The sequence below is a fragment of the Aythya ferina genome (genome assembly GCF_964211825.1).
Source record: "Aythya ferina genome assembly, chromosome: 1".
Lineage (NCBI taxonomy): Eukaryota > Metazoa > Chordata > Aves > Anseriformes > Anatidae > Aythya > Aythya ferina.
The window spans coordinates 14,013,156-14,038,875 of NC_140296.1; the positions used below are offsets into that span (position 1 = coordinate 14,013,156).

Consider the following 25,720-nt stretch of genomic DNA (forward strand, 5'->3'; position numbering starts at 1 on the left):
TTTTTTTCCTTTTTGCTCACAGTTCCAAAGACACCTCCAGCTAATGTAAGTGGCAGAAGTGGAAGACGACATGAATTAGTAATAGCGTGGGAGGTAAGGGACTTTTCTGATTAAAAGTCTTGTTTCATGTTGACTTCTTTGAGGGCAAAATAAACAGCACTGTACTGGGGTTTCATCACAGCAAATATTGGAAAGACATTAATACAAAATAGTGTTCTTTAAATATGTTTTAAAGTTTCATATTGATGTGCATTTTCACATGGCTTGAGGGCACTATGGTAAATCTGCCCTGCTTAGTGGCAGCTCCAAAGTTCTCCTAATTCATCAGTCTTTTTTTCCAGATCTATCGCTTACGTTGTCCCGACTTTCTTGGATCTTAAGTGAATGCTACACAGATAAAATAATAGCTAATTTCCTCTTCCAGAGGAAACCATTATAACTATATTTAAGTTTAAATGTAAAGTATATTTATATTTAAATATAAATTTAAATTATATTTAAATTTAAATTAAGAAAGAATAAATTTTGAAATATTTCATAAAAATAAAATACTGAAGAACTAAAATAAACCTTTACTTTGAGAAGATATTTGTGATACAAGATGCAACACATATGTATCACCAATGCAATGGGAAATTGGAGAAGTGAGAGTTGTTTTCTCTTCTAATAATAAATAACACAGTAGAGCAGAAGCTTTCTTGAGGAGTTTTCAAAACTTTTAGATTCATCATGAAGAGTTTCAGCCTTGATTAAATATATATGTATGTATGTGTGTATATATATCTATATATGCATATAGATATAGATATATATACATCAAATAAAGATAGGGAGTTTTAATGAAAGGAAGTTTTAGCCTAGCCACCTTTAGGAGTGATTCATACAGTAAGACACACACAGAATTCTGGCTATCTTCTTAAAGTAACAAATCTGGGGACATGTGAAGAGGATGTCCTCTCATGGTGCCTCTGTATTCCCCGACATCTGCTACCTGAGCCTGCTTTCTTTTCATATTGTTTATAATTTTAGGACTGTTAGCAGCAGTATTTCTCCAACTTGGAGAGAATTCACAGAATCCCAAATTATAATCTCAGGTGTCTAAAACTGTATCTGATATAAACTAGCCTAATTCCAGTCCCTAATATGATATATTAATATGTAGTACTCATATTAAGTGTGTTTATGGTGCTTCCTAAGAGTTGGGCACTAAAGGATTGTGTCGTATCTCCCCTCTGTGTCAAAGGTCAAAGTCTTCCAAAAGAAACCTGAGATGCATTCACGATATCCTGTAGTACAGATATCTAAGAATTAGCAAATGTCATAACATAACTTTCAGTAAACTTTGATATTTTTTGAAATATATATATATATGTATATATATATATGTATATATATATATATTTGATGTATTTGTGACATTCTTTTATAGCTAAAGGATGCAAATTATCAATAAGGCAGAAGGTGTCAATTCTTCACGAATATTTCTGATGAACTCATTGTTTCCATCAACTCTTAGTGCTGTTCTTCCTAAATCTGATACTTCCAGCACACTGTTTCGCATACCTTGTAAACCGCATAGTCATTAATCTTATTAAGATAATAAAATGGCTTTTCATCTGTGTGAATCATAAACCATGATTAGTGACTATCTACTGCCATACCCAGAAATATTGCAGAGATCTAAAGCTCTTCCTTTCCAACTGAAACCACTTAGAAAGGCTGTCTTGTTTTTGCCTCCACTACTTTAGGATACATTTATTTATTTATTTATTTATTCCTTTTGATGAGCAGTGCACAGCTTCAGAAAGCTGGGTAGAAAATAGCCTCTGCAAGTGAGGTGCCTGGTGATGAGACTTTCATTTACAATGTGGAGGGAAGAGGACTCTGTGTTCCCCGTGTCTCTGCTCTGATTCACATGTTCATTAGCTGCAAATCTAAGATGGGCATTTCAAGAGATGGAGTTTAGTCACTTTTTTTTTTTTTTTTTCTCATTTCCCACAGGTTTAATATGCTGACAGCTGTTAAACATAACCTAATGCCTAACCTAGTCCATTGACATTATAACAAATATAGGCAGTAAATTAGCATGAAAAATTCCACTCCTTGAGTTGGACATTTAAGATTTAGCTTTTGCAGTGCCTCTCAGTACATAAATCCCTTTGCTGTCTTCCTGCTTATGGCAGATGTGTCCCAATTTAAGTGGCTAATTTCACAGATCCTCTGAGATGGGAAAAGTAAATGAGATTTTTTTTTTCAAGACTTTCAGTTTGAGAGTTAGAATAACTAAATTTATTGCATCGTATTCTAACTCTCAAATTGAACCCCAGAATTAAATCACTAGCACTTGACACCCCATTTGGATACAGAAATTAAACAGGCTGGCAACTTAAAAAACAAGAAAGTCCCATTGTAGTAATTCACATCGTATTTTAGGAGTCCTTAACAATATGTTGCTCTATACTTTTTAAAAGCCCAATTGAAGGATTTTTTCCATTAACATATCAATGGTTCAAACATTAACAAGAAAGTGAGAATTACAGAAGAAGCATCTTTCTGAGCCTAAAGAACATATTCAGTCCTGGGACAATGACCTAATTATGGCCATTAGGTGAAGAAACTCTCTTAAAAGGTTCCTTCTCAGAAGCAACTGTCCCTATGTGTTCTCAGGCATGATAAGTAAAATCCTATAATGCAACTGTAAGTTACCACCCTGACACTCATTCACTGAGTGATTGCTTTCTAAATTAGTAAAACCACATCTGACTATTATTGGAACTTTATTTTTTAGCCAGTATCAGAAGAGTTTCAGAATGGAGAAGGATTTGGATATATTGTAGCCTTCAGACCCAATGGAACACGTGGTTGGAAGGAAAAAATGGTGACATCTTCAGATGCCTCGAAGTTCATCTATAGAGATGAAAGTGTGCCACCTCTGACTCCTTTTGAGGTGAAAGTTGGTGTTTACAATAACAAAGGAGATGGTCCCTTCAGCCCTATTGTTGTCATCTGCTCAGCTGAAGGAGGTCAGTTCAATGTACAGTAAAATTAAGTTTTGTATTTTTATCTATATCAAAGTATTTTTATATTCATATGCCATTTGATATGCTTTTTAACCATATATTTCAAAATTTTGTGCAGAAGTGTTAAGTATAATTCTTCAGGTTTTGCAGAGAAGGAGGTGAACCGGTGAACCATTTTTGCAGGGTTACCCACAAAGCAAGTGAAAAAGAAGCCAAGTCAATCCTAACAAAAAAAAAAAAAAAAAAAAAAAAAAAAAAAGTTTTAATGAAGCTTCATCTGTAACATGAAGTCTGTATTCTTAACTGTAAGCTGGGTTGCTCTAAAGAACTGAACAAAGAAAGGCTCATATTTTCTAATGTTTCTGAGGTTCACAATAACTTTTTGATGGGGATACGATAACTTTTTGATGGGATTTTCATTTTTTTCTACCATTTCCTGTCTTTTTTGGTTCATTAGTATCAAATGTTACGTCTTTATCTTAATGGCCAAATATTCAATGAAAATTATATGAATAGTTCAGAAGAACAAATGGAAAATATTCCTGGAGAATTGCTATGAGGTGAACTTCATACAACTTTCAAAAGTATTTTGTGAGAAAAGACTTATTTGTACTAGTAAAATAAGATGTTCTGTACTGACTGAAGCCAACATATGTAAATTTTCATACAAATGAAACATAATCAAATGTTGTCCACAGAAATATTATGAGAAGCTCTGTTGCTGGAAATGGTATGGTCCCACTCTTCTTCAGTAGTACTATCCTTTATTTTGGATATTATTTAAGAGATTTTATTTAAGAGAATAAAATCAGCAAGGAATCAGTGGAAACTGGTGGAATTTCATATTATCACTACAAAACTCAAAAAAAGAACGAAGATAATGTTTTTTCAAGTGAAGCTGGAAAACAGTAAACATTGTTCCATAATAACCCATAATAAATGTGTAATTTTGAAGCTATTGTGTAGCAGAGATCATCAACTACTATTCTCTCACAGTAATTATAGAGGTTGGAATTGCTTGTTTGCTAAAAGCATTTTCAGTAATCTATTTATGTTCCACTGTTTGGATCATCATTAGTAAATATTCATGTTATTATAAAAACAATTATATTTTAAAATGTAAAAATTGCCCAAATCAACCAGAACATTTTTACATTTGATTTCCTTGTTCCTCAATGGAAAATGATGCTGTGAATCTAATTATAATGCTTTTATTATTTAACAATTTCATACTCTAATCAGAAAGTTCAAAAAAAAAAAAAATTAAAAAAAATAAAGGACACAAAACTTTATTGCATATTTTTTAAAGCAAAATATATCAGCAAAAATGGAACACTGAATTGTAATAAATAGTCCTTCGCTTGTTTCTTGGGTAAGATCAGAAATGGAATAATGAGCAATATCAGTATTTCAAATATTTTTTTTTAATTACAAACTTTGCAAATGACCTGAACAGAATTATTAAAATTAACTTTCTTCCTATGCTACTAGAGAATACATCTAGAAAAAAAAATGATCTTGTTACAATGCAACTGTTTACCTACTGTTTACCTACTGTTCATAGCTTACCTAATTCAATCTGTGTATGTGTCCATACATTAGTCTTTTCTTTGGAAGAACTCTGTGGGCTACATTCTTAGACTTATATTTGAGGAAAAAAACATGGTATACAACACAGTTCAAAAATAATATATAAAAAAGCTTTTTTTTTTTTTTTTTTTTTTTTTTCCTGGACTAACACTAGGTGATATACTGAAAATATAAAGAAGCAATGAAACAATTTATGACAGTTAAGTTCCAGGCAACATGGAGAAAGAGGACAAAAGACGTCTTAGTTTGCTATGAAACATAAATAAATAAATAAACTGGTTTTGAAAGAGGCATTGATTTTCACAATCCAAAAGTCAAACAACTGTGAGCACATTTTCTCAAGGATTTCTATTGAAAAGGAGATATTAAATAAAGATTGACAGTACAATATGTTATGATCTTAGGGCTGAGCCAGAAAACCCTTAGCTTACTTGTTTTTCATCACATACTCAATTCACTGATCTGTAAACATATAGAATAAAAGTCTAGGACAAAATTATTAAAAGTTAAGGAAACATTATATCATATATAAAAGGTACCCCCAGATGGATATAGAGCAGTTTAGTGGCATAACAAATTTGTCTAAGGAAGTGTCTTTGTCTACATTCTGTTGCCTCTGCTCAACACGAGAGGAAAAAAGAAAAAAAAAAAAAAGGAAAAAAAAAAAGAAAAAAGAAAAAAAAAAAGACTTTGCACAGGACAGGTTCTGGACAAGGAAGAAATGTAATTTATTAAAAATGCATGCATCTATCTTTTCTGTATGACTGTGACTGTATATTGCCTATATTGTATATCTTGTATATCTACCTGCAAATTATCACCTACTGCATATTGTCAGAGCCCATTTGTGGTGGCTCTGATTTGTGTCTAGGTAGGCAACCTTGTGGATGGTATCAAGTAAGATGTTCCCCTGTGTAAGCACAACTGACTGACCTGACAGGTTCTGTAATGGAGGTAAAAACCTTAAAAAAACATCCACCAAAGAAACACAGCAAACAAGAGCAAAACACTGAGTTTTTTTCACAAGTACTTGGAGGGGATAATCACTTTATCTTGAAGTCAGATACTTTGGAGACCATATGATACCAACGGTTACATCATAGCAATGTGAGTGATAAGTCAAAGGTGAAGGCAGAAAACTTTGGCTGGTTATAGATGCTTTAAAACTTTTCTTCCCCTTCATTCACTTTTTGACCTTATAGGAAACATCACCTCTGTACACCTCATAGGAGAGACTATCCAGGAGCTAAAGATGTAGATGAATGTAATGCAGGAGTAAAAAACAGAACAGAGAAGCAAAGGAAAAAACAAAACAAAACAAAACAAAACAAAAAAACACATTAGAGTCTGCTGAAGGAGGTCACACAAAAATTCCTGGGTTTTAGCAGGAAGGGAAAAAAAATAAATAAATAAAGATAAAATAAAATATGACCCTCTGAAAATGACAGTTTAATATAGTGGAAAAAATTGAAGCAGTGATTCTCTCCTGGAGACCTTAGAAATGAAAGCAAGCAAACAATCAAGGAGAGAAGAATGATATTTCCAATCAAGGAGAGAGGTCAGATATTTTAGTGAAGAAAAAGAGGGAATGAGGATGACAGAGGATGCAGGAAAAGGGAAAAAAAAAAAAAAAAAAAGATGCACAGTTATAAGAGGACAGGATGGAAGGACAGAGTAGACACATTCCAACACCAAGGAAAGACAAGGCTGAGCCTTCAATAAGTGAACACTTGATAACACAACACAACAAGTTAGGCTGCTCATTCAAAGAAAGGTTGCAATATACAGGCCTGATGCTGCAGGGAGAAACCCTCTGACTGTACTTTCTGCCAGGAAAACAAAAGCACTAAATTTGTGCTAGAACATACTGAAACAAAGTACTGAACTTCATTGTAGGCACAGACAATTTGGATCCACAGAGAATAAAAATAATAAAGGCAAAAGGTATTAGAAATAAACAGGGAACAAAAGTGGCATTATACACTGATTGTCCTACCATTTAAACATTCTTTGGAGATTTTTCTTGATTAATACTTAAATAATGAGAGGCTAGTGTGGCCAAGACTGCTAAGACAAGCTTTCAGTATTAGGGGAAGCACATGCAATTTCTATGTGTGGTTTTAATTAACTGGAAGAGGAAAACTGGGAAACAGAACTATAGCAACATAGAAAGAAATACAAAAGTGTAAAAGTGCAATTGCAAGAAAACAGAAAAGGCCTTTGTCTAGATTGATGATCAGGTAGGATTAATTTAGTAAGCATGCCTAGACAAAGCATGATCTGCATTGGAAAGACAACATAAAGCTAAAATAGTCATGGCATGATGATAATATTGAGAAATACAAAAACAGACTTTTGGTAAAGCATTCTGAAAAGCATTCTTTGAATTCCACTTAAAGTGATTCTGTAATTTCTGAAAAGTGCGATTAAATATACTGGAAGTTGAACTAAAGGTTGCTGATGGCCATGATAAATTTGGGTTCTGAGAAAGACCTTACTAATTTTAGATAAATATTACAGGACAGTGTTATTTATGAGAGCATTTAGCAGCTCATAGTTTGGGTAGTAAATACCACTAATTACCTTTTTCTGGCTGTGATAATTAGCAGATTATTTATCCAGTACTGACTGAACCAAGAAGAAATAATGCTACTATAGTCTTGTTTTGGTGAATAATTACAGCATTATAGAAAAAAAAATAATCTTAATATATAACAATTGAACTAGTTATTAAATAGCAAGAAGCTATTAAAGAAAATGTAAATAACATTTGAGACTAGAAATTAAAGAATTTTGGAATGTCTCCATGTCAGAGGTGTAAAATCTACCAGAAATTTATAAAGGAAAAAATAGTACATTTCTAGGGCAGTACAGTGCACCTCAGGATTTACAGGATATTCAGAATAAGTAAAGACCATACATAATGCCTGGACATAATACAAGTCCACATAGTGGTGGACTTGGTAGTGTTAATTGATGAACTTGATGATCTTTAGGATCTTTTCCAAACTAAATATAAACTTGAAAACATATTCTCATATCATCATAAATAAGATGATATAGGCAGGATAGCTAACAAGAATGTAGGAGCCTGTAAATTGTTACTTCTGTAATGAAAAATTTTGGTATTGCCAATTGCTCAGAAATTCAATTTTCTAATTCAAACAAAAGACTTTACCATTGAACAGTACCAGCAATTAAATTTAATCAGTTTTTCTATTAATGACTGCAATTGATGGTTAAAGTTAGCCCTTTTAATACACTCAAGGCTTTGGGGTAAGACCTTTTCCATCCCAAACTAATAAAAAGACAGCAAAAATATTTTTAACAAGAAAAAATATTTCTACATTAATGCAAAAAATGTACCTTTATCAGCACACTTACAAAAGCACAATGACAATATACTGTAAGCTTCAAATCAAATCAAGAAGAAAGAGTAATTAAAGAGGTAGATGTAAGAGTAATCAGGCATGGGAACAAGTTGCCCCAGGAAGTAGTGGAGTCACCATTTGTGGGGGTGTTCAAGGAAAGGTTGGATCTGGTGGACATGAAAGGTGGACATGGTTCCGTGGGTGATGATTGGACCAGGTGATCTTGAAGGTCTTTTTCAACCGTAATGATTCTATGATTCTATGATTCTACTCTAAATGAAAATTGTATACAATATAGAATAAATAAATAAATGAATAAATGAATAAATAAGATTTTTGTGAAACATAGATGATGCATTAATTTGAAAAAAATAATTTACTTGATAAAGGCTAGCAGATTTCAAATTTTGGATTTCAATACAAGCATTCATATGGAGTGAAATAGTTCTTTAACTAGGCTGAAGACACAAAATGATACAAAAGCTGTAGAGTATGAAACCGGATAAGAAGCAATGATGGACAAAGGTACTTGAAAGGAAAATACTGTGCTGGAAAGCTACTGACATAATTTCTTAAAGATCAGTCTTAGATCATATATAATGCATATATATAATGTATATTCATAATGCTAACAGAAGAGCATGGTTAATATAATGCTGTTACTATAACTTTGTGATATACTGTCAAAACAAAAAGAGATCTGAACAATACAGAGCTAAATGTGAATTAGAGAACACAAGTAAAAGAAACGCAAATGACATGCAAATGTATGCAACAAGCATAGTAACAAGCCTTTCCAACAAAATGGAGTCCTAATGGTTGGAATCTGTACTAAAGAAAGGCACATATGCTTTAATTCATATCTGGGCATAATTCTGATAAAACTATCACAACATTTTGCTAAAATCTTATTCTTGTTCTTGTTGCTTACTCTCAACTAAGAAGTCAGGATAGTGAAACTAGAGAGCTTCTTTTGCTTGTCCAAGTGAAAAAGGCAGAGTTGGGATGCTGTCTTGAATTTGGGGAAAAATATTAGGCATAGTGAAGAGCTTTGAAACATAAAGGACAATAATGGTACGTCCTTTTTAGCAACCTAAACATCCCAGGCATTCTTTATGCCTGAAGCCAACTGACCAGAAAGGGTTCACAACATATTTGAACACTGCCACCCCCAGCACAACATGCCTGCATTTAAATACCTCCCAGGAACCATTCCTAGGTAGGCATACTTTCTAGACGGCCAGAGTTAATACTTCAGAGTTAATTGGCCAGAGTTAATACTTCATCACTGACCATGCAAACAACTTACCACTACAGAAAAATGTATGTCCGTGCTCAAGCTGGTGCCTTTCTCTGTCTCCGGTTAGCTTAAGAGTATAGATGTAGCCTATCAGCACAGGAATAAATAGGAATTAGAAAATATGTAGTAAAGAAATTGGTGAAAATATACAAGTACATAGAAATAGGTTTCTGGGAGAAAGAGGGAACACAACTGGTTTCAGGATGAATTAGGTCTTCTATAAAGGTGTTTTTAACATGGTTGCCACATTGGGAGATACATAATTCATTCACTTAGTTTCAGTACCTTTCTCCTTCAGATATTTTCATAAAAATTAAAGTTTTATAATTTCGATAAATAGTGAATATTACTAAAAACTTCTAGATATGAAAAAGAGAGACCTGAGCAGTACCAGATAAAGCCTGAACACTCTGAGTCTTGCTGTGCTTGCTAAAAACCTCCTGAGGGACCCCAGATGCACTTCTGTAATACATACAAGATGCAATGATACTGCACAAAGTTTTGTTCTTGCTTTGTACGGATTTGCACTAGTTCACTAAGCCAATAGAGAACCAATCTTCTCAGTTATCTGAAAGACAAATGGCCATATAACAGCCCTTGCAGTTTTGTTCCTTCATAACTTGAATGAGTTTTGCATCAGGCCAGATAGTGGTTGATATGACATTGAACAAGACATTGCAGACTGAAGGATTGTTCTTGTTAGGTCCATCTCCCCTTGCTATTCATCCTAATCCCTTATTTAAATACATAAATAAATTACCCTTTCCTTTTCATTTAGAAGAAAGAATATGTAATTACACTTTTTTAAATACTCCACTTCTCTGATTAAAATCTTACACTCATGAACCAAAGTCCTGTAGATCATTTCACAGTTAAAGCTGAGCTCCTTGGAGTTTAGGTGAACCTGAATATTAAGTTGTCATATTAGCTGTAAACTGCAGTGGATTATTTCCTGCTTCTGCCAGCTGATCCATAGGGATTAGATCCTCTAAAAATTCATCTAGAGCTGTCTTCACTGATTTTTTAAAGAACGAAGTCAAACCCTGGTATGTAAGAGTTTATTAAGCATTCATTTGTTTAATGCCACTGGCTCCCTTGAGAAGTTAGATGTACAAGTAATGCTATAGGTATATCCCTTCTTTATGGGCTGTGGACATTCTACTGCGTGATAAAGCCACTATTCCATGGAGAAGTGAAAGTCTTGAAGGAATGGGTTTCAGAAGCTTTGCCTGACAAGTAAGAATACTTGTACACTAGTAAACAAAGGAGGGCCTGGACAGAGCTCAGCACTGCAGGCCTGATCACTGCTTCATTGCTAGCTCATTTCCTGGGCCTTGTGGTTTGTCCCTCCTTTAAAGTCTTCTGCAAATACATTGGTCAGAGAGAAGCTGGACACAGAAAGGACATGAGAAAAAGTGAGAAGTCCAAGGGTCTGTCCATGGAATGATTAGTTCATTTGATTTTTGGTGTTTTGGAAATCAGCTGTTTAAACTCAAGTATCTGGGCTTGTGTTTCCTCTTCTGATGACATCTTTTTCCCTTTGTAGCACAAGATGCTGGATGCAGTGTTACCCTGCAGGCAACCATGCCATCACAGATCTGGTGGAGTCCCCCAGACATGGACACACATCCATCAGTATGAGGGGTGGAGCTGAGCATAACATCTCTTAGCTTTTCTCAGGAATGAAAACTGGAGATGCCTTGATTTGGAAGATCCTGTGGCTGTTTCCAGCAAGATAGCAAATAATTCCACTTTCTTTACCTACAGGATAACACAAGAGGGCCTCTTCCTTGTCATTTTCCTTTTGATAGATCTCTTTTGTGGTGTTTTGTTGTTGTTTTGTTTTATTTTTCCACAGAAGGGGATCAACTCAGTCACAGATCCTTGGAAGACTTAAAGCCTTAACTATGTGGAACTGCCTGGGCTAATAATGCATTTACACAGGCCAGCGCTCGTAGCTTAAAATGAGAGCTCAGATTCTGAATTTAGGGAAGTGTGTAAAAATCTTTCTTGGAGTCAAAATGAAAAGCAAACATATATTATGTGATTGGACAAGGAGTCCGACAGAGGCTTTATTCCATAAAAGGTTTAAAACAGAATTAAATGTAATTACATTTAATAAAGAGCTCCTTGGACTTGTTTAAGTTAGATCAAATGAAAATATTTAAGGATGAATATTTCAGAAAAAATAGACCAGTTTCTGGTGGGAAACAGAGAAAAGACAAGGAGAGCTGGTAACTAATTCTTTTTCTCCTATCTGCCAGTATCAAAATTCAGGATTCCTTCTTTGAATGTCAGATCTTTGCAATCAGTGTAATTCTTTGTTCTGCTTTATTATGGTCATCCCAAAGCCTTGCAGACTGAACATGTTTCCTTACAGTATGACTATGGCACACGGAAAGACAATGTTTCGTGGATACTTCACACAGCCTTCTGAGAAGTTACCACACTGCATCTTTAATTTGACTAGGAAGTATTACAAGGACCATTAAAGACGTTTGCTTTTTTTTTTTTTTTTTTTTTTTTTTTTTAAACAAATAGATTTAGCATGATGACAAGATATTAAGAACAGAATATGATTACAACATCAGTGACCATTATGGAAAACCTAATGAACCTCTCAAACTTATCATTAGTTTTAGACACACAGAATAAAGCATGACATTGGACTGAACCACAGAATGTATCATATCACCAGAAATTATATGGTCCTCATCCTATCTGAATCCATAAAAAAACGTTATTTCATCTCCATAAACTTTCAGGCAGTCATAACAACTTATTCATAAACGTAAGAATATAGTGAATAATTTCTGGATATGTAAGAAATACATTTTCTTCACATTAAAAACAAAAACAAACAAACAAACAAAACTATTTCTACTCCATTTGTCGAAAACAATTTCAAAAAATATCAGGAAATGCCCTGTGTTTCTATTCTAAACAATACATAAACCACCCCTAGTGAATGTTATGAAGAGGAAATGGTTTCTACATTTATAGAAAATGTAAAAGCTGCCAACCAACATTTTGTGTACATCACAAATTATTTATCCCACTGCAATCTTTTCTGACAACAAGGTAATTGCTTCAATAATACAAAAGCTAGAAAATAGCTTTTGCCACACAAATCTTAGTAGTACATAAAATAGAATGCAGGGCGTAACTGAAGAACAGAAAATCATATTATGAGGAATATACTTCTTCATAGCACAATTCTTTCAGTATTGAATTCAGAGGATCATTTTACTTATTATTTTTGGTTGTTTTTTGTTATTACTATTATTCTTTTTTTTACCTGAAAAGTTCCATGTAAATTAGTAATTCTCATTGTTGGAGAATACCATTTTGCATCACAGCAGAAATGCTTCTTTTCTCTAAATGTAAATAAAGAAGGAGATGAAAAAGAGCTGCAAACATTAAAAATCTGACATCAAAAAAAGATGAAAAATCTGTACAAGCCATGTCAGAGAAAAGGCAGCAATGGCAGGACAACCCCTGCAACATGATCAGAGAAAAGAGGGTAGCTAATGAGTCAAAACTGATATTAGACATCTTAGTAAAGCAGTTTGATCACTGGAAAAATGTGTAATTTTAACTCAGGCTGTTCCATAAGAAATTCCTTTCCTGTAACACTGTTAAATGAACCCCCAAAACACATTTTTTAGAAAGTCCTTTGATGTGCCTCCCCATAACATAAAAGCCAGGACCTCTGCCTGCCCTTCAAGAGTAGATTAATGCATTAGAAATATAACGAGAAACATTAGGCCAAGAAATAAATTGCAGTCTCTGCTACTGCAGGAGAAAAGTGAATCCATCTTTTTGCTGAGCAAGTAAGCTACACCGGAATGGTGTAGCTAGATAAATGAAGTTACTGTGCGCTTTGCTGTCTGTGTTCAAGCTTTGTCTCTACATCTTATCTTAAGCAATTTTTCAGTAATATTTAGGCAATAAAGTGGAGGATCCAAAATATTTCCTTCACTCAGGTCTTGGTTTGATATGTGGCATTTTTTGGATCCTCCATTCCCAGTGCACTAAATGCGGATATATATTTATGCTATGGTCCAACGACCTACCTTGGCATATCCTCTCTACATTTTCCCAATAATTACATCCCCAATAACTTTCCAATCATTGAAGGAAGTTGGACCTCTATATCTTCACTGATACAGAGGTTCACTGATATCAAAATACTAATTAAAACATGCTTGTGGCAACACTATTGGGCAGCCCTAACCCTCTGATGTGCACCCTGGCCATTTCCCAGCTGCATCCAAGGACGCCCACCTCAGTGGGATGGCAGCCCTGGGCTATAGGTCCTCTGGTCTGGTCTCCATCAGGAGACTAGGACTGCAGAGTGTCCTATGAGTAGCATTGAGATACAAATACAGTCATAGGACCAGCAGTAACAATACAGGTAATGAGAGGTACGTATCTAGGTCTTAACACCTTCTTTAGAAAAGCATGCATCTTAGGTCTAAATTGTAATTGCTTCACAGCTGAGAGTAATGCCCCAAACAATGGTGCTTGTGACTTCAAGGACATGATAACACAGCCTTTAAAAGATCTTTTACTTAACATTTCACTGAAGCTCTGGGTATTGCTTCTTTCTTGATATAGCCCCAGAGCAGGATTGACTGAGAACCCTAGTTAGGTATCATTCATTCTGAGCTGACAAAAAGGCACTAAAAAGCCAGGAAGAGAATGAACGCTCCATTTACTTCTGAAGTTAAGATGATCAAGGGGTATGAAAGGTGTATGTGGGGTGGGGGGAAGGAGGGAGAGGGAGGGAGAGTCATTTACTAATATAAAAGATTTTCAAAAAAAAAATCGTAAGAGATTCTGTCACAGTTTGCTGTGCCCGTCATCAGTGATAAGATATTGATATAGCATGACACAAATAAAGAAGTACAACAATAATAATCTCTTCATCTTTTTCAGTTTTTCATGTTCCCTATAAGTGTCATACCTTCTTGTGAGTATTAAGGTAGAATAAAGGAAGTAAATGACAGTTTCAGATGGAGTGTTTTTGATAAATACAAGTTGTTACAGTGGAGGTTTATTGTTTCAATTTTTCTTAATACAGAACCCACTGCTGCTCCTATTGATGTCAAAGCTACGAGTTTGTCTGTATCAGAGATTCTTGTTGCGTGGAAACATATTAAAGAAAGTCTAGGAAGACCACAGGGATTTGAGGTATGAACACAGAATATCATAATGAGAAGTCTTGTTGCTTTTGCTAGCATTGCGTTCTGTTAAAATGTGAAGTAGTGAAACTTCAATAGAAATTATACTCATTTTAGCATACATACGACCAGCTGTAGAACAATGGTCAGAGCTGTAGCACTGGCACATCTTTTATTTATTAGTGCTTGAAAACTGTTCAACACCACTTCTTATACCATCTTTTTGACACTTCAAAAAGAACTGAAAGAACTGCAAGTGACCTAGCATGCCTCTTTCACAGGCTGGGGAAGATTAGGTATTGACTGTTTCCAGCTCAAAGTGACCAGTTCAAACTTGTTATTTACTGAGAGCAACCAACATACAGAAAAGAAACAGCCTCTTCCACCCATGTGCTCTCATCCAGCAGTGGCTGAGGAACATCTGCTGGGCAGCCTATAAAAGGTCGGATGTCAGGAAAGGAAGCAGTAGCAGTGCTGTCCACAGACAAAGCTCTGCTTAGAGACAGCCCTTCATGAGCAGGAACATGGAACCAGCACAGGAAATGGACCTTCTTGCACTTTTAGATCCAGTTGTAGCATCAAATCCAGTTTAAGATCCAAACCTCCAGGAACTAAACCTATCTTTTGGGGACAGCACGACCCATGCTGACCTTGAGGTTCAGACTGTGCTGCTGCTCAAGTTATAACTTAGCTAGACTCAATTTACTGATTTGGCATTTCAGGTTATTTGACCCGTTTCAGTCATTTTGAGAGTGCATGCTCTTTCCTGCCTGTCTGCAGTAACAAAGAGAGGAAACAGGTATATCTGAGGCAGATACCAATGCTACGAATACCTGAAGACAAATAAGATGAATCCAAAAATAAGTTACAGGATAGAAATCAATATAAGTAATATCAGTGATTAATATTATTAATATCAAAGAATATGCATCTTGAATATTTTCTTGTATAAATTGCCAGTATTTCATATAGCACCCGAAACTCAACTCCTGTAAAGATTTATTTATTTTTTTTAACTTGAAGAAAATTATATTTACCTCCAGAAAGCCCTTAAAAATTATTATCAAGAAAAACTCTGAGCTATAATTTTTTACACCCTTCATGTGCTCGTTATTAATGTTTGGTAAAAGCAAGATAGATCCATTATTGACTAAGATTCATCTGACTTACGTTCAAAAGTAAATGATGTTCCCTGTTCAAAGGTTCTGTAGAAGAATAACTTAAGGCCTGTATTTGTACTTTCAGCCTGCATAAAGGCTGTTTGAAACTGGGAAAAAAAAAAAAAAAAAAAAAAAAAAAACACCCTTCTGAGACTTTTATGCTTTAACATGGCCCTCATTTCAGCAGATTAGCCAAGTACCTGCTTAATTTGATTTCCTTGATCCAGATTAGGCATGAATTCAAATTCAAGCAATTCAAATAGAATATTTTAAAATAAGGCATGCCCTTGGGTTTTCTTTAGTAATAAGTAGTAGTAATGTAATCTCTTACATCTTCTACCATGACTCTTTGAGTCCTCTTCCTGTAAACCATGATCCAAATGCTTAGATCACCCCAGGACTAGATCACCCCAGGACTATTATATTTAGTTCTCATAAAACTTCTTTGGCGCAGTGTTATAGTGCCAGCCTCATCCACCTGAGATCTGCACTAATAAAAACTGAGACTCCTGGCAGCAAAGCCCATGCTCACCCACACCCTCCTCCGCAGTCTGCTCTCTGCAGACTTCAGTTTTAACATTTGTGTCCTGTGACCTACTAGCACACAATGTCTCCTCAGCAGCATGTCCAGGCAAGTGCTGGGGTCTGGCAGCCATCACCAATGGCCTTTGGGAGGAAAAGCAGGTGCTCCACCAGAGCAACCACACTCTCCAGCACAGCCTTTGGCTGGACAGCCATGTCCAGGACGGCATATTTACCCCACGTTTTAGACACAGTTAGTTTACTTTTTCTTCTACCTGATTTGCTGTAGCTTCTTGGTACTTAGCTACTCCTGTATTGCTCCCTAGTGCAGTCTGTTCAGGTGGTCACCACAGAACCCACTCACTCATCTTGGTCTCTCACTTCTCTGAGTCTCTTTCCCATACACATCTCCATGCTGAACTCTGCAACCTCTCTGTCAGTTCTCTCTCATTGTACTTTAGCCTGACTGTTCCCTTACGTTAAACATATTTTTACCCCTTTGCACATGGCTCACTTCAAGCAGCAAAACTGATATCTAACCATTTACCTTTAAGACTGTTATATAAAAAAGAGAACAAAATTATATCCAATAGAGATGATATTCACCTTGGAAATGTTGTCCCTCTCCACACTGAAGTGTTCCACTTGCTACTAACCTCAGTCTTCAATTTCCAGGCCAGTCTTTTATCTTCTAAAATAACTTATTCACTGTACTGTCTTTTTCTCTTCAAAAAGATGGGTTATTTTTGTTTGTTTGTTTGTTTGTTTGTTTTGTTACTCCCTCTCACACATCTTGATGTCTTTTAAATTGCACCTACAATTTCACTCTTATTCTCATTCCATCGATCACATTGATTCTCAAAATGTTCTATTAGCTTTGTCTTACATCATTTTAAAATAAAAACACAGATTTTCTTTTTCAAGTGAAAATGATTTCTCTAGAAATTTATTCTTTCATAACTTGAATGTATTTTGTTTTTACCTACGTGCCACAAAGCAGTTCTCTTAGCTTTACAGATGCATCCTAATATTAGATGTCTGTGACAATCAGTGGACTCTCCATACCAGAAGTGGTCTTCCTGTCCTGGAAAGCACTTAGACCTGCAGACCGCAGCATACTCTGATGCCAACTGTACCACTCAATTGCTGCTTCTCTCATGGACTTCTTAGGAATTAATTTGGAAATTATTATTGATATAGCAGTAATTAACATTGAACTTTATTAATAATTTGGCTCCTCACTGTACTGTACACCAATTTTAGGAATCTAACATGAATATTACAGAGTAAATATTTCAAGGAAAGGATCTGCAGTGGACAGAACACAAAAATGAAACTAAAAATATGTTGCTGCTCCTTTCTACTTATCTCCATGAGGGAATTAGAATCTTCTTCAGAGGCTATTGCAGGATTTTTTTTAACTTTTCCATCTTTGTTCATTTAGCCAGAATTTCTTTGCTCACCTTCTGACAGAGGAATATTTAAGGGAGTAGTGTTTGCTCTTTTTTGTCCTCATACCCAGAAAGAAAAAAAAAATATGATCAGAGCAACCCTTACTCAATAAACAGAAGAATAAATGTTACTCCCCTGAATGATACAGCAAGACAGAATGAAATCCTAGGGTGATAGTGCTTGATTGTTCAGTTCTGTTTGGGGGAAGGATAGCCTCAAAAAGGATATGATAACTGAAAGGATCAGTTAGTCAGTACATTAGACTAGCCACTTAGGAATTCTAAGTCCACGCTATAAGTCTAATTTTGCTAGACTCACAGCATCTCTTTAAACCATTTCCTCAGCACAAAACTCATCCTGTACAGTGGGACACTGGGATCCTGTACAGTGGGACACTGTAGCTAAACCCTAAAAAAAAAAAAAAAAAATTTTTTTTTTTTTTTTTTTGCTTCTATAAATACTAATTTAATTTAAAAGCTGATTTTGAAATTTTTGTCATATGTAGTGTAGAACACAGCCTGTAGTGTTCCATTAATCCATAAATAGCAAGTAATGAATGTACAAAAATCCAGTGACTTTGAAAAAAATAAAAAAATAAAAAAAAAATATTTCTCTTTTCTTAACAATTATCTTCCAGTGTAGAATTGTTGTGGACCACGGGTAAAATGTTCAATTCAAATGTTGCTGAGCCTTATGCAAAACAATCTGATTTGCCATTCTATTTTCATGTTTCAATTTGTATTCTGCCTGTGGTTACCACAGCTGTGACAACCACCTACCTGCTCATCAAATTTCCTGGCCTTTAGCTAGTATTATGGAAGGGGGGGAGTGTTTCCTAGCATTTGAATGCTTGGGCTCTAAGCAACAAAAGTGACAGAATATTTACTACATACAGACAAGTTCACAGTGACCCAGTTTCACTCCAGCCCTCTTTGTACTTTGTACTAAGGAGTAATGAAAGGCAAAGTAACTTGTCCAATTGCACATTGTCATCCCTGAAAGGCAGTGTTAACTGTTATGTCACATGAGTTTTATGCAAGGTTTGCTGTACTCATTTGCATCTTCCAAAGCACATATTATTCCTGACTTTGGTACAGATTTGTCAGCTGTCCACCTGACCTTACTAAATACATGTATGTGCCAGCTACACTCGGATAAAGTAGAAGTAGCTTGAAAACTTTGTCAGAATGGTAGAAAAATATAGTGTGTAGTTAACACTTATTGTTTAGAATCCATAACCTGAAGGTTATAAAATCTATTTAAACCTTAGGCAATATTTTCTTTGTCACTCACTGTGGGTAGGGAAAGGAAAGGGAAAGAATTACTAGCTGGAAGAACAGATATTTTTTATTTTCTTCATTCTTTTCCAGCTAATACTTAAATATAGATCACAAAGCTCACGTCTTTGCCTTTGGAATTCCCCTGAGAGGTAGGAGCTTGACTAAAATAATTAATAGATAAACTTGAAACCAAAATGTATAAATAAAATAAAAGAAAAAAAGGAAAAGAAAGAAAGAAAATCTTGAACATCGTTTTCCAAGAGGATTATTTCATATAACATGTTTACATCATATTTCTTTTCAAAGAGAAATATCCATTTTTTGTTTTGTTTTGTTTTTGATTGTTTGTTTGTTTGTTTTGTTGTTGTTGTTGTTGTTGTTCCTTAGGCATTATTTGTCTGTTTTTACAATGGAACAGAAAATTGCATGTACGTGGTACTGAAATTTTTTCTAAATTTACTGAAGTATTTCTCAAGGTTATTTAGAAAGGATACATCAGTGATTCTACCAGAGGCTAGTAAAGCAAGACAGAAAAAAAGAGGAATTAGTTTCATCAGACTGAATATCGATTTATCAGACTTTGCTTTCTGAATGAATGAATTTTCCCAAACATGCAATAAACAAACAAATACTTTTAAACATTAGTCAATTTAGCATTCAAAGTTACTCATATGCAGATTCAAACCAAACTAAAATCCTGAAGACTATAAACATTTGTCACAGCAGTCCTTAATGTATGGATCACACTCCAGATTTCTCATGATGGTCTCAAGAGAGACATGTTCTTTATTAATGTCTGTAGAAAATACTTTTCTACAAGACTGCCTGTTTTCTATTACCAAACATCAGAAACCTAGAAAGTATTGCTGTTTTCATAGGAAAATATGACTAGATATTTGATAATACCCCTTGAGGTTGAGGTACGATATTGGTCTTCATCCTATTTATATGCAGGAACATGTGGGAGAAGAGAATACCTGAAAAAAAAAAAAAAAAAAAAAAAAAAAAAAAAAAAAAAAGAGAGGAGGATGCCAGCTACTCCTGAGAAGACCCTAGAACCTAGGAGTAATGAACAGTGTTTTCTTTCGCCTTTTCAGTCAGCAAACATTTAGGTGAGAGGGAAGCAACTGAGATTGACTGAACTTTTTGCAGGAACTCATCATCTTGTTCTGAAGGACAATCACATCAATATTTTGAAGTGATACAAAAAAACAGCAACAGATGATACAAAAGCATTACTTCTGTCCTAAGTGCTTGGTTCTACCATTGTTTTTGTGCTGGTACTAACATTTACATTGCACAGTATGCAAGTTGAAGGAGCTAATAAGTTTGCTGCTAATGATAATAAAAAGGTTTTATGCAATGTGGCAATGTGGCTTTTTTTTTTTTTTTTTTTTTTTTTTCATTTTTTCCCCAGGGCTATCAGCAGTTCTTTCAGTTCACTTTTCTTTCCTTCTCCCTTAGCACTTTCTGTATTCTGAGATTTCTTCAAGTTCATTTTCAGTTACAGCGGTACTGTTGGAGTTGATAGTCAGAGAGACCAAAAAGGTTTGTGTGTGTTGTCCAGCCTGTAACAAACACTCCTATTCATCTTCAGGTTGTTATTTGAAATGCCTAATTTGGAGCTTAAATTCTCTGGTCAACAGAAGAAGTATCTAGACAGTAACTCCTTGCTAAATTTAGAGAAGATGGCCTGCAGTTAGGTTAAATGAATTTATAACAAAATGGTATTATGCTTACCTTAGAAACCAATTGAGGAAAAAATGTAATATTATTTTAGATACCTTTAAACCTAAAACTTTAAGGAAGTTGTCTGCAAGTATTACAGGTTCAAAAATTGGAAGATAAAAGAATTTTTAATACGTTAATTTACTTTTAAGGATTGTTTAATCAATTATCAATATGGACAAAGCAGAAGACTGTTCCTGCATCTTCTCTAGTCAGTTGTTTAATCATTATTGTTTTCTCTCCAGCATGAAGAGCTGGGTTTCTGGGAACCAGACATAAGCATTTTCTAATCTTTTTATACATGATAAACAACATAAAGTACAGCAAAATTTTAAAATCTTACAAACAATAATGTATTAAACAGACCAAATGTGTTCTTTTTCCCCTTTTTTTCTTTATTTTTTTTAAACAGCCTAATCTTTTGTGATTTATGCTTTATGTTATATCAATATTCAAATGTAGCATTAATGGAAATTTATTCTAAGAGTGGTAAATCACCTTTCACAGGTACAAATTCAGGCTGCAGAAAATAACAAGGTTTTTTTTTTGTTGTTTTGTTTGTTTGTTTTAATGCACATATAGGTATAAATAAACAAACCTTCTGTTTTCTGAAACATGCATCGCTTTTAAAGATCAGCAGTATCTTCACCTCTGTATAAATCAACATAAACTGCCTTGCCTTAGCCAGCCTTAGTCAACAATCATTAGGTTTTTTGTTTTGTTTTGTTTTGTTTGTAATCACTTTTCCCTTTAGTTCTCTTAGCCATCAACAAATGGATGCGTACATGAAGAGTTAAAGAGAGAAGCATATTTTGAGATCAAAGTCCAAACTCACCTGGCAAAAGTTTAAGGAGAATTTTAAAAGCAGGGACCAAACATTTAAGGCTTTGAAGTAAGGAAGAAACTGAAATAGAAGCATTGCCAAATTGCATTTCATGCTTTTGCTCATTAATACAATATAATCATTCCCCAAAGAAAACCCCTTTGCCAAGGGGCAATGCTTTTGTCATGTAGTGCTTCTGAAGTAGCTATTTTTGCAGACTTAACATATCAAAATACAATTAGTTTTAATGCCATATAAGCAGTGCTGGAGAGCGTCAATATTTGGAAATCATGTTTTAACAACAACAACAACAAAAGCTTCAATGCAAAACCTGGGGGCTCTCTACTGTCTTGTACATTACATTCACTTGGGATATTCACCTGTGAATAAGTTACCACAACAGGAGCTACTGAGATGCTTCTAATTTTGGCTTTCTTAGAATAAGGATTTCACTACTTCAGTTACATTTCCACACCTGCCTCTGTCCACCTGTGTAAACTTGGGCAAGTCACTTTTCCTTTCTGACCATTTCTCTGTTGGATCCTCAGCAGAATTGATTAACTGGATGTTAGGGTCTCCAGGACATACTCCCTCTCACTATCCATTCATATACTGATTAATGCTATGTCACTCTCAACCTGCAGTGTCAAGTTTGTAAATATGTATTAGAAGTAAAATTGATTAATCCAACTGCCTAGCAGTTAGAGGTTCATGCCTACCATGTGAATGAATGATTTTTTATTCTTTTTTCCCTCCAAGAAAGATGTTACTACAGATACCAACAGTATTAGTCAAGCATTCAGATAGTGAAATACCTCAGTGAATCATATTTAAAGAACTTGTAAATACAGCTAAAATTGCTATCTGATCTGTAACTCAGCTAAGAATTAATATAAAAGGTACATGACAACTAAAGGAGTTAAAGGATTTTTAGTTGGCTCAGATACACCCTCCATCAAAGATAACAGAGTCACTTTACTCAAATGAAGATATGAATTCAAATGTACAAATTTGCAGCCAGATCTTTCTATATATATATATATTTTTAATGACAGACCTATAAAAGGCCGACATTGTACTCATTGGTCTTATTTTCCTATGAATCCCTTAGTGTTTTGAGTTCACCATTTTTTTGGTATACTTTCTCAAGAGTGCTGTATTGTCCATGACCTTTTTCTCAGAGGAAAAGTTACCCGGATATAACATGAATAACTTATTACGAAGTAACCAGCTTCATCAAAAAGGTCAAAATGTGGAATAAATGCAAGTAGATCGCATAATGAAAAACAGTAAGCTGAATGCAGCTGTTTCTATGGCATATTGGTGACATCTTCCGTTAGGGAGAGTAGTGCAATATGACAATTACTTTTCTTGAGTAGGTCACCTAGAAACATTAGTGAGAGACCGTACTGCTTTTTTTCTTTCTTGTCTTTTTTTTTTTTTTTTTTTTTTTTCCCCAGTTATGACCTGAAAACATCTGTTGTCTGCAGAAAGAAACTAGTCAAATTTTTAGCTCAGCACTATAACCTCTTTTCATGTAATATATTTTATGATAAATTCAGCACAGATACAAGAAATATGGACTAAGAAACACCAAATATTATTTAGGTTTGCTATGTCTGAAAAGAAAGGGCAGATACATACTATCAAAATTACTTTCACAGGAAACTTGTTTATATCCAAGAACTAAAACAGAATCCACTTCCTTCTTTCTCCTCAGACAAGATTTTTCAGATCAACACAACATCTCAGCAGTTACTCTGTCATTTCCTATTCAGTGCACTGATAAGAAACATTATGTCTCTGAGCAGTACAGGGCCAGGAAGTGAATATTACTCATGCCACTTTTTAACCGATGTGGTCAGAACTTTCCAGGTGAAGGTAGATATTTCTAGTCACCTACAAGTGGCTGAACTCACCTCGAATTCTCTGAAATACTTTTGACTTTCTGCCAGAACTCATCCCCTACTTATTGGTCTTGCAAGTCACATCTTTTCATGCCAGTACACAGCAACTAGATATTCTTTAGGTAATACTATGATATTCTGATTCTCACTATTTTGCAGGACTGAGTATTTTTTGGGTCTGAGGTTAGACTACAGTTCCCATGTGTTTATCAGGGTCTGATGATCACACAACAGGCAAGACTGGCAAAGAAACCTACCACAGGATAGCTTGTAAAGGTAGAGCTTCCAAAACACCTATATTAATCCTTCCTTTGATCACTCATTTGCAGGTTGGTTACTGGAAGGACATGGAGCAGGAAGAAGCAGCAGAAAAGGTCAAAACTGAGGGAAATGAATCATCTGTCCTCCTGACAGGGTTAGAAGGAAATACATTATATCACCTAACTGTGAGGGCATACAATGCTGCTGGGTATGGACCACCTAGCACCACTGTGCGTGTAACAACCAAGAAATCACGTAAGTGATCTCAGTAACTTTACTCAAAATGAGAAGTCAAGAAGCAAATTCTGCCCTCTTTGATGTCCCTTTAATAAGATCATACAGTAATCAGGAATTATATATAGTTTTGATTCATGGCTTTGCTTTGATGCATACATGTGAATTCTTATTATTTTGCATTCATAATAAAGATTATTTTCCCAGAAAGTAACACCTTTTTGACAAAGAAAATTAAGATAAAACCATTCAAGTTCATAAATTCTGTAAAGTCTATATGTTGGGTTGCATCAACTGACCACAATCTATTAAAGGAGCATCAACTCACCACAACCACAATCTATTAAAGGATAATTCTGGTGGGAAGAAAAAAAAAAAAATCTCTACTTAGAGTTGGAAGCCTGCTAACACACGTAGTTGAAAATTTATTAAAAGATTTACATACTTTTGATTTTAAAGGTGATTTTAAAGGAAGTATCTACAAATATATTTATGTACATGCTGTTATTTTTTTTTCCCAGCTCCCAGTCAAGCACCAAGTAATATTATGTGGATACAGGATGGCTCTCAAGTTTCTCTTGGGTGGGAGCCAGTTAGACCTCTAGCTAATGAATCTGATGTAATGGGATACAAGGTCAGTGACTTCCCTTCACACACCTTACTCTCTTCTAAACAACTACTCCTCTTTCCTGTTTGCCTTTTTTCTCTTTGCTGTTTTCCTTTATAAGTATGCTGTATGTATTATCTGCAATAAGATTTCACTATAAAATGCAATAAATAAAAATGAAATGTGCAAATATTTTTTTGTGTTGTGACTTTCAGCTAGTGATTATAGACTGAGTAAGCTCAATCTGAGGGGATCAGTTCATCATATAAGGCTGAGAAGTGGCTATTAATAAGGCCAGCCTGCAATGAAATTCCTACTAACACTTCAATTTGACTGTGTTTACAGTAAGATTTAAAGAAATGATGAAGAATGACACATCTTACAATGACTTTAAAATTAATATTTTCATGGAGCAGAAAAACACAAATACTTAGGTTGGTTTGTTTGTTTTAATTATGTTGGTGATTTTTCAACAATCGATGATGGTAATATCTAGCATTTAAAGTTTTGAAGTTCTAAAAAGCAAAATCCAGATTAACTCTTAAAAAACAAATCATAAAAAGCAGTGGAATTCACCTAAATCTTTTAAATCAAAATAATGTTTTATGTATTCTTAGTGAGGTTTTTATGGGTGTCTTGAAGCATATATAAGATCGTTTCTCTCTAGACTATGATCTCTCTGATACAACAGAAAATATCACCAAGGACATGTAAATTGATTCAAAATAAGCCAGAAACTGCTTTAAACTTCATCAGGATCATTGAGATTCTGAAAAAACATGGAGTGACTACTTTGGTTTTTTACACCTCTCAGACCTTTTCAATTTTGTCTGGGAACAGAAACTCTTATGCAGGAATACCAAACAGACAGCAATGTACATGCTTGTATTCCTTCCACTTGGCATAAGCATGTACAGCAGATGCAGGGTTAGATCTGAGCTATTCACTGTTATTTAGCCAGCTAAAGTAAACACAGTTAAGGACTTTATTTAGGGCATTTTCATTATGTTTGAAGCTGGATTCTTTCAACAAAAGTGTGAATATCCATATGAATTTGGGGACAAGAATATATGCAAATGAAACCCAACATGCTTTTCAAAGAATGTTTGTCACTTGGAAAAAAAATAAATAAAAATAAAATAAAATAAAATAAAATAAAATAAAATAAAATAAAATAAAATAAAATAAAATAAAATAAAATAAAATAAAATAAAATAAAATAAAATAAAGTGTAACACCTAATGATGGAGAGGGCAAACCCTATATCATTGCTTGGATC

The 25,720-nt window shown here is 34.7% G+C and overlaps 1 protein-coding gene across 5 annotated transcripts in view; it reads left to right on the forward strand.

Annotated features, from left to right (window-relative positions):
* The window catches only part of CNTN5 (contactin 5), a gene marked incomplete at its 3' end in the record, with an annotated part of 695,558 nt that overhangs the window by 665,114 nt on the left and 4,724 nt on the right, over nucleotides 1–25,720 (forward strand). For 4 of the 5 annotated variants that reach the window (XM_084491417.1, XM_084491418.1, XM_084491419.1 and 1 more), the window contains 5 exons: nucleotides 23–93; nucleotides 2,789–3,023; nucleotides 14,368–14,477; nucleotides 23,669–23,855; nucleotides 24,356–24,468. In XM_084491417.1, coding sequence (XP_084347543.1) covers nucleotides 23–93; nucleotides 2,789–3,023; nucleotides 14,368–14,477; nucleotides 23,669–23,855; nucleotides 24,356–24,468 — 716 coding nt within the window. Of the gene's footprint in view, nucleotides 1–22; nucleotides 94–2,788; nucleotides 3,024–14,367; nucleotides 14,484–23,668; nucleotides 23,856–24,355; nucleotides 24,469–25,720 lie in introns of those variants that run through there. The other variant, XM_084491420.1, reaches the window with a different exon arrangement.